The 18,191-nt window shown below is 34.7% G+C and overlaps 1 protein-coding gene across 1 annotated transcript; it reads right to left on the bottom strand.

The window, feature by feature from the left end:
* Nucleotides 1-274: 274 nt before the first annotated feature.
* Nucleotides 275-17,757, bottom strand: LOC128861523 (serine protease snake-like). Its single transcript, XM_054099716.1, has 8 exons — nt 17,669-17,757; nt 17,363-17,578; nt 7,492-7,568; nt 7,303-7,420; nt 6,533-6,689; nt 6,372-6,463; nt 4,961-5,121; nt 275-445 (listed from the first exon to the last, which is right to left on the bottom strand). The coding sequence occupies exons 1-8, from the start codon at nt 17,733-17,735 to the stop codon at nt 275-277; spliced, it is 1,059 nt and encodes a 352-aa protein (XP_053955691.1). The 5' UTR covers nt 17,736-17,757.
* Between the last annotated feature and the right edge of the window lie 434 nt (nt 17,758-18,191).

Below are 18,191 nucleotides of genomic sequence, written 5' to 3'. Positions count from 1 at the left end.
TTTTCTCTAAAGTATCTACTTCTCAGTGGCAAAAGTGCTTTGAAAATTGGTTTGACCGAGTGCAGAAGTGAATTGGCTGCCAAGGAGAATAATTTGAAAAATAATAAAATAGTTTGCATTATTATTTTACTATGTTTTCATTATTGGAATAATATTCTCTGTTATGTGTTTCGTAAATACTCGCCTTTAGAGCATTCAGTTATTCTGAAATGAATGAATACATCCTTTTTTCTTATTCAATAAAACGTCTTTTGTAGTTTATGCACAAAGATTTTTATTTATAAATCGTGTCCTCAATCCAATCAAAATATTCCGAAGTACGTGTATAAATTCCAGGGGTGCCAGTGCCACATCCAATGCCAAACGATGTTATACCCACAATATACGCAATCGGTATGTAACCTTTTAATTCCTCATACATAATTAGTGGACCACCGGAGTCTCCCTGAAATATGAAATATTTTTATTATTACGAGTACTTAGATCAGTATTTATAGATGCAAAAAGTTGTAGAAATCATCGCTTAATATGCAGTTGGCTCACAGTAGTGGGTCTAAAAGTCATATGTACCCCCACCTAGTAGCATTCCTCAAAATATACAGTGAGGTTGGGAGATGTGTAACAGTTTTTTTTTTTGCGCCCAAGCCCAAATTGCGCTGGATTATTTGACCAAGCACCAAGTAAATACCATCGTGCAAGCATCGTATTCACCTGATATGGCCCCGTGCGACTTCTTTTTGTTTCCTAAGTTGAAGTTACCACTTCGTGGAAGGAGATTTCCGTCGATAAAGGAGATCAAAGAGAATACGAAGGAGCTGAAGGCCGTCCCTTCGTCGGTCTACCAGGGGTGCATGGACGGCTGGGTTAGACGTTGGCACATGTGTGTTGCTTTAGACCGGTCATATTTTAAAGGAGATAAAATAAATTTGTCTGAAATTTAACTCTGTTTTGTTTTATTTAAACATTCCCGGTACTTTCTGGTCATAGGGTATAAACAAACACGCAATTTGGCGAATCCTTACAGAAAATGTAAATACAGGAGAAACAGATCAAAAAGTACCCAAAATTTAAAAAAGTTAGTTTTAGTCCATAGAAAATAGATTGGAGTGGAAAAAGCGAAGAAGCGAAGCCGAAGAGGTCTTTAGAGTATTCACGACGTGTTAAGCGATTGCAAGGAAAAGTTGGGGCTATAGCTGGACATATGATTTCCTACGCGGCCAAGGTCTGGGAGAATGGCACGAAGAATCAAACAGTAATAAACAGCCTAATAAGATTACAAACCTCCAGGAGATTCTTCTAGAACACATACCACTTCACATTCATATCCAATCTAAGGCGAGGAGGACTACACTAAAAACAACCAAAGCTATCATTGTCTCGGGCATTCATCAACATCGCAGGAAGTTTGATATTGTTGCTGAACTAAGCCCTGAGATCTTAATGCCATGGGTGGTGATACTAAGGAGGTTCAATTTTGTCAAACGCTTCAAGACGGAACTTAGCAATAAAAAGACCTGGGAAGGGCTATTTAAAACCAACAAGATAAGCCGGAATATGATAACATAGTACGAGAACAGATCCCTTATCGCGAACGGTGCAGATGGCTTCGGACCGAAAATATACTCGGAAGCGGGAGGCAAGAATACAAATATATTATATATATATTCAAGCGGAAGTCTACGAAATACTCGTATAAACTTGCGCTTACTTTAATCTTGAGCGCATCCATAACAATAGGAGCCTTATTGACAGCCAGGAAGCATTCAACACTGGCGCTGAAATGCCTTAATAGCTGAATATCTTCGGCCAGAACAATTAGGTACATATTCCATGAGTTCTAGGGCACATAAGAATTCTCATCTTCTTAATTGGCGCGATAACCGCTTACGCGATTTTGGCCGAGTTTAACAAAGCGCGCCAGTCGTTTCTTTCTCGTGCTAACCGGCGCAAATTGGACACACCAAGTGAAGCCAAGTCCTTCTTCACCTGATCTTCCCAACGCAGAGCAGGCCTTCCTCTCCCTCTGCTACATAAGAATTACTACGAATCAAACGGCAGTTAAATCAGGCAGGGAAAGGCGTGGCCTAGAGTCATTTTGTGGCCCTGGAAAGAGTAATGTCTTCTCTCTCATTCCAAGAAAGAAAGAAATGGTTTATTGCAATCAAAGTCAATGATTTGTAGAAATCCATTTGGATGGTATTGATCTGGACAAAGTTTATTTTCAACAAGACGGCGCTACGTGCCCCATAAGTAACGAACCCATTGATCTTTTAAGGGAAAAGTTTCCGGACCGTGTTATCTCTCGAAGAGGAGATCACAATTGGCCACCAAGATCTTGTGATTTAACTCCTTGGGACTTTTTTCTTTGGGGCCACGTGAAAGGGAAGGTCTACGCCAACAGCCCAGGGTCGATTCAAGACCTCAAAGATGGAACTCATGAGACTATCGAGGGCATAGGGCAGCCAATTTGCAATTCGGTTACGGAAAATTTCAGGAAAGGATAATGTCCTGTAAGCGTGGTCGTGGTGGTAATTTGCCGGATGCTATTTTCCACTATTAACGGCATACTTTCTTCTTTATAATGAAATAAACATCCGATCATTTATATTATATTAAAAAATAGCATTTTTCTTTGAATATCAAAATAACACCTCTTATTGGAAAACCCTTTACAATTTATGGGAAAATAGTTGTAAACTGTTTTATGGCGGATTTTTAGCTCCTGGGCGATGCTACGACTACTAACATGCCGGTAAATTATTATTTCTGTGATTTTATCGACATTTTATTTAACATAAAAATGCCTGAATGGAATCGACAAAACCAAAATTGCACGCAATTAGCTGTTACAGTATCGGCACCATAAACACCACTCACAGTTCCAGCGAGCTGGCTTGCATTTTCACCTTTACCAAAGAAAAACTGTAAAATGTACCGAATTTTCTCTTTGTTCACTTCCATTGTTAACACCCTGTAACTCACAACATAATGGAATAAATAAAAAAATGGCAAGAGAATTTTTAGTCTGATCATCTTTACCTTTGCAACGATCATGAACTTTAAATTGTTTGATCGATACCTTACGAGATATCGATTCTAACGCTATGTAAAATGATCAAAAACTCTCTCCAGATTTTTAAAGGTATTCGAAAATTAAAAAGCCACACTTTTTATATTTTACTTCTACTCTAATTTTTTATACTAAGCCAACACCTGCGTATCGTAAGATATTTTCCACAATGCGTTTAAGGGGTTAGGGGTAGTCAGAGGCCCGAAAAAATGATGATTTTCACGAATTTTTTTTTGCTACTTAATTAATTTATTTAACAAAAATAAAAACATAGCATAAAAACATCATGTTTTAACTTGACTTCACCAAAATTTCAAAAAAAAAAAATTAATAATTGCAAAAGTTATCGCTGCTTGTGTGAAGCCCGTTTCTCCAGAAGTCCCTTGCGGTGAACATCACAAGTCCTTGCAGATTCATCTAAAACCAATCGGATGAGAAAAATTATTTTTATTGATAGATAATCTCGAGCCGGATCGAAGCTTTTTTTTTTTTTTCAAAATGAACAAAATGGCGGCCTCAGGAAATATTTTTCAGATTTTCGGGAAAAAACCAACAGTTAATTGTTAAAAAAAAATCGAAATTTTTGAAAAAAAAAAAATCCTTTGATCAGGCACAAGTTTTTTATGTTTTTCAAAAGCTGTATAAATTTTATTGAAATCTACGTAGCGGTTTTTAAGTTACAGTGTTCACCAGTTTGAAAAACATAGTTTTGAGAAAAACGCATTTAAAGTTTTGCTATCGGCTCCGGAGCAGCCGAGCGCCCTTTGTTAATTGTTGAATAACTTGAAAAGTATTTGTCGGATTCACTTCAAATTTTTACACAATATTTTTAAAACATTATACTTTAAGAAAATGCAAAAAAAAAACTCGATTTTTTGAAAATTCTGACTACCCCTAACCCCTTAACGAAGTGTGATAGAATTTGACAGTGCTTTCATAAGAAGTTTACCATAATTTTAAACGAAAATAAAATTGCATCCATTTCAGTTCATTTGATTATATTTTTTGACAATATAGTCCCTCAAAAGACAACAGAACTGAATTGTCAACCGCACCTTATTTAATGCACTTTAATATAGCAACTAAATAACAGTTTTTTAAGGCCGGCGGGCCAATTAAAAGGTAAAAAAAATCGATTTTTTTTTTTTCCTGAAATCAATAGCTTAGATATTCAAGAACATGAGACACAAATTTTCAGAGTTAAATTCCAAGTATTTGCAGAGCTACAGAGCCGAGCGTAGTGAGGCGTCGAGCAACCGTGCGCTTATTGTTGTAGTGCTCCGCCCATTGACCATTGACTTTGAAGCGCGTTTTCTCGGCTTTTCATTTTCACGATTTTACCTAATTTATGTACACGATTGCAAAAAAACTAAACGAGCTATCCATTTCATTCAAAATGCGTTATCTTCAGTATTGTTTTCTCTTCTATGTGAACTAAAAAAACATCCAAAAACTTTTTTTAAGCGACTTTTTTACCCAGTTGAAGAGTTTTTTTTTCCTTGAAAAACCACTTTTTTTTCTACCTTCCCCAAAAATTCGAATTTTACGTGTTTCTCCCAATTTTCTTAGTTCACATCAAAGATAATTACATCACAATTAATAATCTTTTTTTTTTTTGTTTTCAGATGAAAATTGCAAGTTGTATCTTGTACAGAAGTTGGATACTTCAGTGGCAAGGCGCTCTGGGAATCTATTGATAACTCGGCTTACAATATATTGTTGGAGATTGTACAAATTTTTTTTTTTAGTTCAAATATATATTAAACTATCCCCAAAACTTCATTTGGCTAATTGTTTTTTTTCTCATCCTACAACGCTTCGCGAAAACTACTGAATTTAGGACATCTAATTGGCCCGCCGGCCTTAAAGAGTTTTCTCATACGCTCTCACCTGACATGTGTCTCGCAGCTTTTCATGATCTTTGGCACACAACTGCGTTGAGGTAACACCGGCACTCAGTGTGTCGTCGTCCTGTTCGTAGTGCAGGTTGCATTCTTCGTTCAAGATCGTAGACAAATTCGTTTTCAATAACACAGCAGAAGAGGTGCCACCTAGAAAAAAGTAACGTAATTTAAAAAAGAGGTTGTCTGTAAAGTCGGTTTACTGACGATAGTTTAACGTGATAACGTCATAAGAAAATACTGATTGAATGGTTGCATTTTTCAAAAGAAAATTTTAATTTTATTTGTTTGATAGATATTTTGTATGAATATAGAGAATGAGTTAACATTAACATAACATAATATACTTTAACATAACATAACATAACATAACATAACATAACATAACATAACATAACATAACATAACATAACATAACATAACATAACATAACATAACATAACATAATGTAACATAACATAACATAACATAACATAACATAACATAATATAACATAACATAACATAACATAACATAACATAACTAACATAACATAACATAACATAACATAACATAACATAACATAACATAACATAACATAACATAACATAACATAACATAACATAACATAACATAACATAACATAACATAACATAACATAACATAACATAACATAACATAACATAACATAACATAACATAACATAACATAACATAACATAACATAACATAACATAACATAACATAACATAACATAACATAACATAACATAACATAACATAACATAACATAACATAACATAACATAACATAACATAACATAACATAACATAACATAACATAACATAACATAACATAACATAACATAACATAACATAACATATAACATAACATAACATGCTGTTCAAGCAAGGTAACGACGCATTTTTGGGGCGTGCAGCCGGCTACATAGAATTATAAGACGTTATCACGTCAAAAAATAATAATAACATTAAAACAACAGGTATTATTAACAAACTTGGTTTTATTTTAAATTCTTCAAGTAAATCAAATTAATAAAAATCAATAAGAAGGCATATGCAAATACAAATACGTGAATTTATATATGTACATATGCGCATATACATACACATATACGCTCACTTAAGTAGGAGAGAGCAAGATGTCGAACGTTGCCGTTCGTTTGCTTTGTTTGCTTTGTCGTTCGTTCCGCGCTTTCGCTTGCAGTTCATTCAAGGTAACGGCAATGAGCAAGGTAACAACACATGAGCAAAGTAACGGCAATGAGCAAGGTAGCACTAATGAGCAAGGTAACGACACATTTTTTCGTGCGTGCAGCCTGTTAAATCGAATTATAAGACGTTATCACGTCAAAATGCTTAATTGATGATGAAAGGAATATTGAGAGCGTTTCTGTTCTTACCAAATTGTGTATCGCCATAACCAATGGCTGTTACTTCCTTCTTTGGCAGTGGCCTATACCAGATGCAAGCGTTAGTAACTGGAACGTCGCTACTGTTGAGTAAAACAATTAGAATTACATTGCTTGATTTTTCTACAAGAATTATTGATAGAAAATCTTACGAAAAGCTTTTCGCCATACGAATAATGGCTATATCATTGTAAAGGCCTGGGTATTCATACTCCGGATGCTCAATAATCTGATCGATTTTATAATCAACAGCCGTGGTACTAGTCAAATCGAGTCCCCCTGGGCGCACCACAACAGGCGGATCACTTGGAAAAAAAATTAGAAATTAAATAATATATTAGTTTGGGGAAAAATAAATCCTTTAATTTCTCGGTGGACGGCTATAGGGATCGATATCTCGTAAAGTATCGCTCAACCAATTCAAAGTTTATGCTGGGTATCAAGGTGTCAACAAAATAAAAAAAAATAAACGTGTGTTGTTTTTTGTCTGTTCCATTCAGTTGTGAGTTTCAGCGTGTTAACAATGGAAGTCCACAAAGAGAAAATTCGGTACATTTTAAAGTTTTTTTTTTGATAAAATCGAAAATGCAAACCAGGCCGCTGAAATTGTGAGTGGTGTTTATGATGTTGATGCTGTAAAAGCTAATTACGTGAAATTTCTATTCCATTCAGGCATTTTTGATGTTAAAGGTGCACCTCGTACAGGTAGACCCGTCGTCGAAAATGTCAATAAAATCACAGAAATAATCGCAGTTGACCGGCATGTTAGTAGTCGTAGCGTCGCTCAGGAGCTAAAGATCGCCCATAAAACAATTTTAAGCCATTTCCGCAACAATTCCACGCAAAAATAATGGATTTGTTTTTACCCCAAACTACTTACTCGTATTATATTAATACATATTAAGTATTGTTGCCTATCTGGAGTGGTAAAGACAGTGGGCGGCTGTTAGTACATATCTTTTATCGATTAAAGTTGCACCGCATCGGTATGCAATGCTCTCTGTGCCATTTTTATTGCGAATACGCCAACCCAAGGCAGCCTGAATTTAAGGAAAAATGTAGTGTCATTTTCATTCTGCATTTTAGTATTTGCTTACTAAAAATTACTTACCATAAATGGAAATTCGTTGGGCAATGCTGCATTTCCAAATGTAATAAATGGATGTGGTAGATGGTCCTCTATGCATGCTACAAGTTTATTTGTTAGAAAATTTTTGGTTAACTGAAATATATCCACAAAAAAAATATTAATTGTTCCGAGTCGTACTGAGTATACTGAGTAAAGAAAGGACTTCAAAAAAGCTGAAGATATTTATAAAGAACTTTCTGGAGAATTAACATACTGAATATTATTTAAATCCACAATTGACAACATATTTGAAAGGAGCTTCATCTAGCTTTAGAATAACGCACTGGTTTATATTTATAAAAAATGCATGTGGTTGTACTCCGAGGCAAGTAAGCATTGGGATGCATAGTCAGACAAGCAAAACTCGTTGCATTCCTCTTTATGATAGATGGAAGACACCTTTCCAGTGTTTTAGATATACGCACAATCCGAGAACCCATTATCGACTCGAATCCGCACACGCCTCTCGACATCAAAAAGCTGCAATCACAACAGACAGCTAGAAGATTCGTCACTGGACCCTCTCTTCTGTTCTCAAAGAGTACTGCTTAACAAGTCTCGCACATGCACGTGCAATGGCGTCACATTTCGCACTCTCTGCGTACCACTGCCGAAGAAGAAATTCGATTTCGCCGAGCCCGAAAAAATGATGAGTGCGATGAGGAATGTCACGCTGCTGCAGAAAGAAAGGACGCTGCTTATTGGGTCCTACTGCGATCGAGCGCAACGCGAGCTGCGTAGGATTGCTACCGTCGATTGAGAAAGGTAGAGAGACGCATTATCTAAAAGAAAAAATTAGAGGCCAAAATATGTGTCTGTTAAGAGTTGGAGATGATGACTGGACCAGAAAGTTCGGAGGCCTGGTTAAAGAAACTGGTTGGACCTCATAAGTGTGGTTTTAGACCTAGAAGAATTCCAATTGACCGTAATACGCCAAGTCTTGGAAAGTATCCATAAAAGAAAAATCGACACATACCATTATTTTGTCGATTTTAAAGGCTTTTTCGATGGCACAAAAAGTAATTACCGATATGCCAGATCTGGTAGTGAATGTGGACAAGACGAAGTACCTCCTGTTATCAAAAAAGCAGTCAGCGTACCGACATCCATGCCACAGTTGACAGTTATAATTTTGAAATAGTGACAGACTTTGATTATTACGAAACCAGCATTAACAGCGATAACAATATCAGCTTTGGAAAATCTCTCTTGCTACTTTGTACTAAGTAGGCAATTGAGAAGTAAAGTCCTCTTTCGACGAACAAAATTATCGCCTTATAAGTCGCTCATTATGCCCGTCGTACCGTATGGCGCAGAAGCTTGAACTAAGACAAGATCCGATAAGGCGTCCCTTGAAGCTTTTGAGAGAAAGATTCTGCGGGAATAAAGATCCAACGGCTCTTCTGACTAGATCATGGAATCCGAATGGTAGAAAGCGCTCTAGCTCTGAAATTATTTGATGCGGCAGAAGCTGGTGGTAGTAGATGAAGACGGAGGCTGAAAATATCAGCTAGATAAAGATTTGGACTTGTCTTCATTTGGTGTTTAACTGCCCAATCAAGAAGAATAAATTGGAAGAGAAGCTGAGCTAGGCATCTATCAAAAATATATGAGAATTATAATTATTATTGAACAACTTGCAAATAACCGGTATATGTTTCTATGGAAGCAGCTATCCAGATATCTATTAATGAAGTGTGCCAATAATTTTGTTTCGTTATAATAAGTATTTTATAATATTTATTCGTTATAATAAGTATTTATTTATTCTTTATAATTAGTGTTAATTAAATATAACAGATAGTAAAATAAATTAAATGGAATAAAAATGTCAATTTGTCCTTCTGTGTAGCGAGGTTTTTTTTGTGATTAGAACTCACTTCATAAGTGGACAAAAAATAATGTTAAAGTGGAAGTATATTCCAGGCTGAACTATGTCGGTAGGACATAATATCCTCACACTAACATGGGTTTCAGGGAACGTGGGTATCGCGGGTAACGAGATCTCTGACTCTTTCGCAAGGTTGGGCTCTGAGGCCAACTTCTTTCGCCCGGAGCCCGTTCTGCCACTCCCTTCTGCAGCCATCAAAGCCACTTTTAGCAAACGGGTTACTTTAACCCACAAGTGGGAGGCTGCAAGATGGACAAAACTGATGTTACCCGTCATGTCCGACCGACTGTCGCAGATCCTCCTGTCGTTAAGCAGATCTGTAGGCGGCTGGTTGCGGGTGATGATGGGCCACTTTCTATGGGCGAAGCACATGGAAAAGGTAGGCATCTCAGACAGTGCACTCTGCTCAGCATGTGGAGAGGAGGACCGCTTTATGTTTCTGTTTCTGTTAAAGAAAATTAAAAAGGAAACCCGAGTGCAGTACAAATGGTGTCTGCTAGTCTGTCCCGACAAAAAACATCTTATTTGTCCATCACTGTTTTTCATTACTGTATGTGGTATGTATGGTCTACCATATATGAAATAGTGGGGGGTAACACAATAACTTACCAGCGGCGCAGAAATCAGAGATCATACCATCTTTGCCTTGGCTGCTTATTCCTCTTAGTGGGGCTCGGAATGCACAGAACATGCCCAGCACAAACAGAATTTTTATTTAAATTTTATTTTTGTTTTAAAAGTTTTGATAGCTTCAAGAAATAAGTGCAACATTTGAGTAATGTACATTGATAGTAAACATTTCAAAGTTGTACAGTAAAACACCTTAAAAAAGTTCCTTATAAAAGGGTTGCATTTACGAAGGATTGAGAGAGAGGTTGAAAAGTGGTCCCATTCTGGCCTAAAGATAGTAAAAAAGTACGCAAAGTAGCTCATTAGTACTGTTATAAAAATAAAATAACTAAAAACTAAGTATTGCGGAATAAGTTCATAGCGTTTTTATATTTTCTTTTATTTTACAACGATTTGCTTGCTGTTTGACAAAGGGTAAGTATTCATTCGATAGAACTCTTTCTGCTCTACAAAATTATGTTAATTATATAGTTACATGATCACCCTATATACGTATATACCTATTCCTATATTATACTTACTCTTAATTCTAACTCAATCTTACTCTTATATTTAATTACTTATGCTAACTCTTATTTAAACCAACAACTGCTTTACATACTTTCTCACACTCTACACCCACACGCCTACTCACGCACTCGACATACACACAACGTGCATTCCTACATTCATTGCTAGTTTTACTTTCTCCCATTCTCATTAAATGTTAAATATTATTAGTAAAGCTTTAAGTTAAGAAGAGTTTTGTAAAAATGAGAGTGAAATAAAGTTCTTTGACTGAAGAAGACGTGTTTTACTTCATTATTGGCGCAGTCGGTCAAAAGCCTAAAAGGCATGGCAAAAAAAAAAAAGAAAAAAAAAAAACTAAAAAATTATTAAAAGTAGAATTTGTGGCGCAATCAACAAATTAAAGTTTAAAAGAAAATATTTAAAAAGCATTTGAATTACGAACTTATTCTGAACTTACTTCGCAATAAAAAATATCAAATTTTTTTATTAAAATGCTGATTAATTCAAAATATTTATAAAAAAAAAAAAAACAGTTTCATAAACATTCGGTACAAAAAATAAATTAATAAATATTGGTGGCCAATAATTCTAAAAACACTAAATAATCTGAGCTTAAAAAATATATTGGTGGAAGAGTTTATTTATTGCGTATTTAAAAAAAACAAATTCAGAAACTATTTCAGTTCTGAACATACTTTTTAATAAAACAATTTCAAGTTCCTATTATTGAAATGCTGGTAAATTAAAAAAAAAAAATTAAAAAGAAACTGTAAAGTGAAAAAAACGGTAAATCAAAAGCCGTTATAATTAACTAAGAGAGAAAAAAACCACAACAACAGCAGCAGCAGGTGTTACCCACATCGCAACCAACAGCTGTCACAGTGCATACACCACAACAATTGCAAGAGCAACAACAATTGCAAGCGCAGCACTAAGTACAGTCGATGCCACCTCAGCCGCAAATGCAGACACCTTTAACAGCAGCGCAGCAGCAAATTTTGAATAGCTGAGAGTCAAGCGGGAGTGATCCGGATTTATGTATGTTTATGTTATATATATATGTACGTAATTAGCATTTAAAGCCAACAAACATAATTTTTTTTAATATATTCGTAGAAACTCATTGTTTAAAAGTAAAATTGATTAATTTATATAACATTTCATTTAATTCAGTTGAGCAAAGATGGATAGTTTAGACATGAATGTAAAATTTAAGCTTATCTCCTCTAACATAAATAGCATTCCTCCATATGATGGAAACAGAGATGCATTATTAAATTTTGTACAGCGTATAGATTACATGTGCCCAATGTTAGACACTTTTACTGCTCAAGAATATAAAATTCTATTAATTGGTCAAATTAAAGATAAAATTATTGGAAACGCTAAGAGATCTCTTTTAATAAATGGAAACCCGGATACTTGGCCGGAAGTTAAAAGAGTTCTTATAGATAACCATGGCGAAAAAAATTCGGTTGACGAACTCATTGACAAAATTAGAATCTGTAGATGTGATTCGACAATTGAAGCTTTTTATAATTCACTTAATACTTTGTTATGTCGGTTAAATAACGCGTCAATACTTTGCACAAATACTACTTTCAGTGAAAGCAATGCCAGAATTGCTTTGAATTCATTTAAACATGGTTTACCCGAACCTGTCAAAAGTATTATTGTTAGTAGGAATCCTAAAACTTTAAAAGACGCATATGATATTATAAAATCAAATGGTTACTTAAACTATAAAAATCAGCAAACATTTTTTTTTAACAGTTGTTCGCTTAACAGAAGCAGCAACTTAGAACATAATGCTGATAACATGAATTTTGCTACTCAACAACGTAGACGGCAACATAGTTATAACAGAGGACCTAATATGAACCAATATCTTAATCAACAGAACAGCCAGCTGTTCAATAACAGCAATATAAGAAATAGAGCAAACGATGCGATAAGTCAACAGCGTAGACAACAGTACAACAACAATAGCATTAATAACAATCACCGACAACCAAGTTTTAATAGCAACAACAGTAACCAAACAAATAGAACAAATCGTAGCTCTGGTAGTTTTCTTAATCAAAATAACAGTAATGAAAGACTTTTCAATAACAGAAATTATAACAATGTAGAACCCATGGAAATAGGAGTCAACGAAAACGAACAAAAATTTCAATTACAGGGCCCAGAAAATTACCCTATATAACAATTAAAACAAACGTAAGAAAACTTAGGTTTATAGTAGATACTGGTGCCGAATTTAGCATTATAAATCCAAATATTTGCAATCCCAAGTGGAGAGTAAAATCACGTTCTATCACCTTAAAAGTAATAAATCGACCTGTTACTACAGACGTACAGTATAGCTTTCATTTAATAAACCAAATTTTAATGTTAGTTTTCTAGAATTTAATTTTCATAAGTATTTTGATGGTCTAATAGGTAACAATATTTTGCTTAATTTGAAATGTAAAATCGACTATGAAAACAGGGTATTAGTAACAAAAGATGCAACTTTACCAATTTATTTTTGTGAAGAAGAGGAAATTACTGTAGATAATTATCTGAAAAACGAAAATTTGCAAATATTTGTCAATAAAGAAGTAGAACTCACAGAAGACTCGGTATCTAATATGTTTCCTAGGCACTTAAATTCAAAGGACCAACAAGTTTTAAAGACTGTTGTAAATAAGTTTAGTGATATTTTTTATGAAGATGGTGAAAACTTACATTTCAGTAGTGAAATTCGTCATCGTATCTTAACAAAAACTGACACTCCTATTTATAGCAAACTGTATAGATACCCTGTGATACATCGGGCAGAAGTGGACAGGCAAATACAGGAAATGCTAGCGCAAAATATAATATCTCCGAGTTGTAGTCCTTACAATTCCCCACTATGGGTTGTACCAAAAAAAACAGACAACGGCGGTAAACAAAAATGGAGAATTGTAATCGACTACAGAAAACTAAATGAGCAAACAGTAGACGATAAATTCCCACTTCCAAATATGGAAGACATATTTGGTAAGTTGGGTAAATGTTGTTACTTTAGCACAATAGATCTCGCTAAGTGATTCCACCAGATTGAGGTACACCCCGAGGATAGGGCTAAAACAGCTTTTTCAACTGCAAGTGGCCATTACGAATTTAATCGTATGCCATTTGGCCTAAAGACAGCCCCTGCAACATTCCAACGTTTAATTAATCATGTATTAAGAGATCATAGCAACAAAATTTGCGTTGTATACCTTGATGATATTTTAATATTTTCCACTAGTTTTCAGGAACACATTGATTCCATTAAAAAAATATTTAACACTTTACGAGAATCAAATTTAAAGGTACAAATAAATAAATGCCATTTCGCTGCATTCACCACACAATTTTTAGGACACCTTGTAACAGGTGAAGGTATAAAACCTGATCCCTCAAAAATTGAGGCAATTCATAGAATGCAACCACCTTCAAACATAAAGGAAATCAAACGATTTTTAGGCATCACCGGTTATTATCGCAAATTTATGCGAGACTATGCAAAAGTCGCATACCCTATGGTTCGGCTTTTAAAGCAAAATGCTTTATTAGATTTTAAGAGCCAAGAATTCCTTAATTCGTTCGAAACACTAAAGAAACTTATTACTAGTGAGCCAGTGTTACAACCACCAGATTTTAACAAAAAGTTCATCCTTACAACGGATGCTTCACAATTCGCAATTGGGTCAGTTTTAAGCCAACAAGGCCACCCAATTTGTTACGCTTCGCGAACGTTGTCTGACCATGAAATTCGCTACTCAACCATAGAAAAAGAAGCTCTTGCTGTTGTATGGTCCGTGAAACATTTTCGTACATACTGACCACCGACCTTTAGTTTGGCTACACAATATTAAGGAACCAAACATGAAGCTACAAAGGTGGAAAATCTTACTTAATGAGTACGACTTTGATATATCACATATTAAAGGCAAAGATAATACAGTTGCTGATGTTCTAAGTAGATACTGTGTAAATAAAAATTTGGAAAATATAAATGTTTTTAATAACCAATTAGGTGAAGCGAATCAATTTAATGGAAACAGTGACGATCAAGTTGATATTATGTCAACAGCTGCAACAATACACAGCGCATTTGAAGATAATTTGAATTACATATTTATTACTGAAAAACCAGTAAACTATTACAAAAATCAATTATACTTAGGTTATGGGGAAAAAGAGAAATGTGTACTAAAAATCGTAAACAAAAAGTGTCAAAATCACGTCCAAATTACCTCGGATACAGATCTTAGGAATATCATGGAAAATATATAATTAGATAAAGGAATAATGTGTATGTATTGCGAAGATGATGACCTTTTTATCGAATTTCAGAATATCTATATTATCTTAGAAACTTTAATAATAATTCTTTGACTTTATATCGATCAAACATTAAGCTAATTGAAATTACCGACAAAAACGATATATTGACTATCATTGAAAATGAGCATATTCGCAATAATCACAGAGGTATACAGGAAGTATTTCTAGAGCTGAAGAATAAATATTTTTACCCGAAGCTTTATAAAATGATAACACTCTACATTAACAATTGATCGATTTGCGCTATAGCCAAGCACGATAGAAACCCCCTAAAACTTCCTTATCAAATTACAGAAACCCCTACACACTTTAATGACATAGTTCACATAGATATTTGGTACCCTTGCAGAAATAAAATGTATTTAACCACTATAGACAAATTCTCGAAATATGCAACATTTCATAAATTAAATGATAGAAATTGGATTGCGATTATAGCAGCTTTAAAAGAACGAATTTTATTTTTAGGGAAAATGAATAAACTCATCTTCGATAACGAGCGTTGCATACTACATAGCGCTGTTAAATTATTTTTAAGTGAAGCCACACGTAACCACGCCTTACCTTAAGACAGGTAATTCTGACATTGAACGCTTACATGGTACGCTTAATGAACATTTACGGATATTAGAAGCTGACACCACTAAAAAAACAATAGACTTAGACGAGAAACTTTTTAAAATCTTTAATGCTTACAATAGAACAATTCATTCTACAACAAAAAGGCGACCAATTGATTTTATAATAAAAAACTATGATAAAGAAGAGATAAGTAAATTATGCAAAGAATATGAACAACAAAAAATCAAAAGAATAAGTAAGTTGAATAAAGATAGAAAAGCTGAGCCAAAACAAATAGAAAACATTGTTCTTAATAGGCAAATTGCGAAAACAAAACCTAAATATAAGAAACTCGAAAAATATGATCGCCAAGGTAACTATGTTGTGGATTCTTCAAATAATAGAAAAATAAAATATTATAACTTAGTAATATAGTAACTTAACCATACTACTTTCAACAATTAAAAACAAACTAAAATAGATATTTGCGAGGACACAAATAACTTAAGGGTGGAGGAGTTACATGATCACCCTATATACGTATATACCTATTCCTATATTATACTTACTCTTAATTCTAACTCAATCTTACTCTTATATTTAATTACTTATGCTAACTCTTATTTAAACCAACAACTGCTTTACATACTTTCTCACACTCTACACCCACACGCCTACTCACGCACTCAACATACACACAACATGCATTCCTACATTCATTGCTAGTTTTACTTTCTCCCATTCTCATTAAATGTTAAATATTAGTTAAGCTTTAAGTTAAGAAGAGTTTTGTAAAAATGAGAGTGAAATAAAGTTCTTTGACTGAAGAAGACGTGTTTTACTTCATTATTATATTTTTGAGTTATTTAATTTTTTATTTGTTTTGAGGCATAGAAAAGAAATACCCAGGAGGTAAAAACTCAACATTTTCGGCACCCGCTCTTCTTTGCTTTTCATCGAGATTAAACAAAGAAAGTCGCTTTCAAATTGCTTCTCAGCATCATCAACAGAGATGAGAAATGGTACCTATACATCAATATGAAGCAAAGAAGGGAGTGGGTGGCTAAAGGAGATACGCCAAAGCCGAGGGTAAACCGGGTCTTCAACCAAAGAAAGTCATGATGTGTGTTTGGTGGGACTGGGAGGGCATGGTGCACTGGGAAATGCTCGAACAGAACGCCACGGTCAACAAGGAGCTCTAAATTGCCCAACGACACCGCGTGAATTAGGCTATTCGATTGAAAAGACCTGATTGACATCGTTAAACTATACCTCTTCACGACAACGCCAGGCCCCGTGGTGCACAAGTCGTCAAAACCGCACTCCAAGAGCTCGAATGGGAGGTCATTCAGCATCCGCCGTATTCTTCGGACCTTGCACCGACCGATCACCATCTTTGCCGCTCCCTATCAAGCGAGATGAAGGGCGTTACCTTCGATAACAAAGAGGTCCTTAGCAAATGGCTCAACAACTTCATTGACATCAGACCAGATGATTTTTGGCGAAACGGCATCAACAAATTGTTCGAGAGTTGGGAAGAGGTTGTGTACAGTAAAAGCGAATATAGTTGATTAACTTATTGATATAATTATTGTCTTTGTTTAAATAAAATTCTTCGGGAGGAACGCTACGAACTTATTCCCTAACATAATAATTGTTAAAAACCGTATTTTGAATTAAAATAGAGAATCCTGAGAGCCGCGCCTTTTGAAATAGCTTTTAGTTTTAGTGGTAGTTATCTTCCACATACAGTTTAATGCAAAAAATTAAAAATTAACTTTTATATATGAAGATCTGTATTAAAAAATCGTGTTTTTTTTACTCAGCAGTGCCATTTTTTGGTGTGTGTGCGTGTATGCTCACTCGTTTTAAAAATGAAAAAAATTCTTACTCACTCACTTTGGTTAAGTAAACGATATTTCTCGGGCTTAATTCGGAATGAGCAACAAATAAGCGTTTCGTTATTATCTATGCAAGATCCCTCACAGTGATGGTGCGGTAGTTCCTTTAGTCTTTGCAAATAGTCTTTCGTATAATAGTTTCCTTTAAAGTTTCGTGGAGTGTAACATTCCTGACCATCATAACAGCCCTCGACTAATAGTAGTGATTTTAGTACTGTTGACGAAATAGTACAGGCAAATAATATCATACGCATTACACATACATATATACAAATTTATGGATATGAATGTGAATAATACTTACTCAATATTAATATTTTAATTAAGCCAAAAATGGCGTAATATCTTGGGCACTCACGCAAACGCCACATTTTCTACTTTTAAAACTCCGACTGATTTGTTGTGAAAACAGCACTTGAATGCAAAAATTCATTGCATTTCTAAAACACTAAGTCACCTGCTAATTGTACTTATATAAATATATGGGTAGAGGAGACAACATTTTTTATATATAAAATTTGCTAAACCTGAAGTTTAAAGCGCATCCACAACCAAGACAGCTACGCACTGTAGCTTTAAAAATTCTCGTGCTGAGTTCTGCTTTCTAACTGGTTTAGCACAAAAATAAAGCATAACCGATAAATCATTCCCAAAATTTATAAAAATTTGAAGCGACTTGTTTCAACAGATCTCAACATTTCGGTGCTCATGATCATAAATTGCCTGTGAGTTAAATATTTCCTCTCCTATAATTTGTTTACTCTAGCAATTCGCGCATTGCGCGGATAAGGTAAGAAGATGAGTTCAAAAGTAAAAATAGCCTTTCT

Source organism: Anastrepha ludens, chromosome 4, assembly GCF_028408465.1.
Source record: "Anastrepha ludens isolate Willacy chromosome 4, idAnaLude1.1, whole genome shotgun sequence".
NCBI lineage: Eukaryota > Metazoa > Arthropoda > Insecta > Diptera > Tephritidae > Anastrepha > Anastrepha ludens.
Note: the sequence above shows the minus strand (reverse complement) of the source record. Positions and strands in the feature narration are given on the sequence as shown.